Here is a 1,199-nt window from a genome sequence, read left to right as displayed (position 1 = left end):
TCTCCCCCCCTCTCCCCCAGCAGCTTCCTCGAGGCCGAACAGGTAGATCCTCCCTGATCGCTAAGCTACCACAGGGGAAGTAGACGTCGTCCGCCGCCGCCTCCGCCGCCCGCGTGCCTCCGCCCCGCTCAGCAAAAAATCAGCATTATATCAGGAGGTGCCAAAGCCGCAGCATCTCCATGAGGTGAGCGTCGTGCGTTTTGCCGCCGCGTGCCGCCGCTGCGCCGACTGGCTCCCGGTTCGAATCGCCCTTCGCGGAGCGAACGCGGCGAACGAGCGCACGTCGCGCGCGTGTGCGCCTGCGACAAGACGAGAAGAGAAGGAGAAGTAGACGGTTGTTGTTTTTGCTGCCGCGGCCGCGCCGCGAGCTCGCGTCTGTTTTGGCGCCGACGACGCGACGCGCCCCGCTGCGTGAGATGGCGCCGCCGCGGAGTCGGCGCCGCGTTCAACCGCGCGCCAGCGGCGAGCGGCGCAGCGCGGCCACCATGCGGCGCGACGTGCCCGCCGAAGATTCTTTTTTTGTCGCCGCCGCAACCACCGCTCCCTCGGCGAGGCACGCCCCCACCCGCCTGCTCGACCTCCCCACGGAGCTCCTCGTGCGCGCCCTCTCTGGCTCTCTCTCTCTCGAGATTTTTAGCAATACCCAATACCACCAAACAACTCTAACACTCACACGTCATTTGGGGCCTGGAGCCCTGTTCACGCGCGCGCGAGACGTGCAGACAGGGTTGCCAGGTGAGAGCGAATTGCGCGTTTTGTTCTCTCTCGTCCGTCTCGTGCGACGGCCCCGCCGACATCGCTCGCGCCGCGGCCGTCTCGCTGCTCTTCCACGCCTCGCTCGCGCTGGAGGGCAGCTTTGTGGGCAAGAGCGCTCAAAGAAGAAAAATCCGTGACGCCGCCACGTCAATGTGTGTCGCGCGCCTTGCGGCAACACCACTCCTGGCTGCAAAATGCTCGGCCGGGCGCACTACTTCCTCGGCATGGTCGCGCTGTCTGTCCTGTGGCTCGGTACGCTCGTGTGGGTCATGCACGAAGTCAACCCTGCGCCGAAGAAGGACATGAACGAGATCGACTTTCTCGGAGCGGACATAGACGCGCAATACAACATCGCGTCGTCGTCCGACTGTCGATCGGCTTGCGAAGCGCACCCGCAGTGCCTCGCCTTCACGTACGTCATCAGCGAGCGCGCGTGCTGGCTC

At 65.3% G+C, this 1,199-nt stretch overlaps 1 protein-coding gene across 1 annotated transcript; it reads left to right on the top strand.

Moving 5' to 3' along the window:
- Nucleotides 1-950: 950 nt before the first annotated feature.
- EMIHUDRAFT_259122 (hypothetical protein) lies at nucleotides 951-1,189 on the top strand (the record flags this gene model as incomplete). The annotated part of the gene is made up of 1 exon (XM_005758388.1): nucleotides 951-1,189. A coding segment is annotated over one exon (239 nt), but the record flags the coding sequence as incomplete, so codon positions are not given.
- Nucleotides 1,190-1,199: the final 10 nt, after the last annotated feature.

Source organism: Emiliania huxleyi (assembly GCF_000372725.1).
Source record: "Emiliania huxleyi CCMP1516 unplaced genomic scaffold EMIHUscaffold_8677, whole genome shotgun sequence".
Lineage (NCBI taxonomy): Eukaryota > Haptophyta > Isochrysidales > Noelaerhabdaceae > Emiliania > Emiliania huxleyi.
Note: the sequence above shows the minus strand (reverse complement) of the source record. Positions and strands in the feature narration are given on the sequence as shown.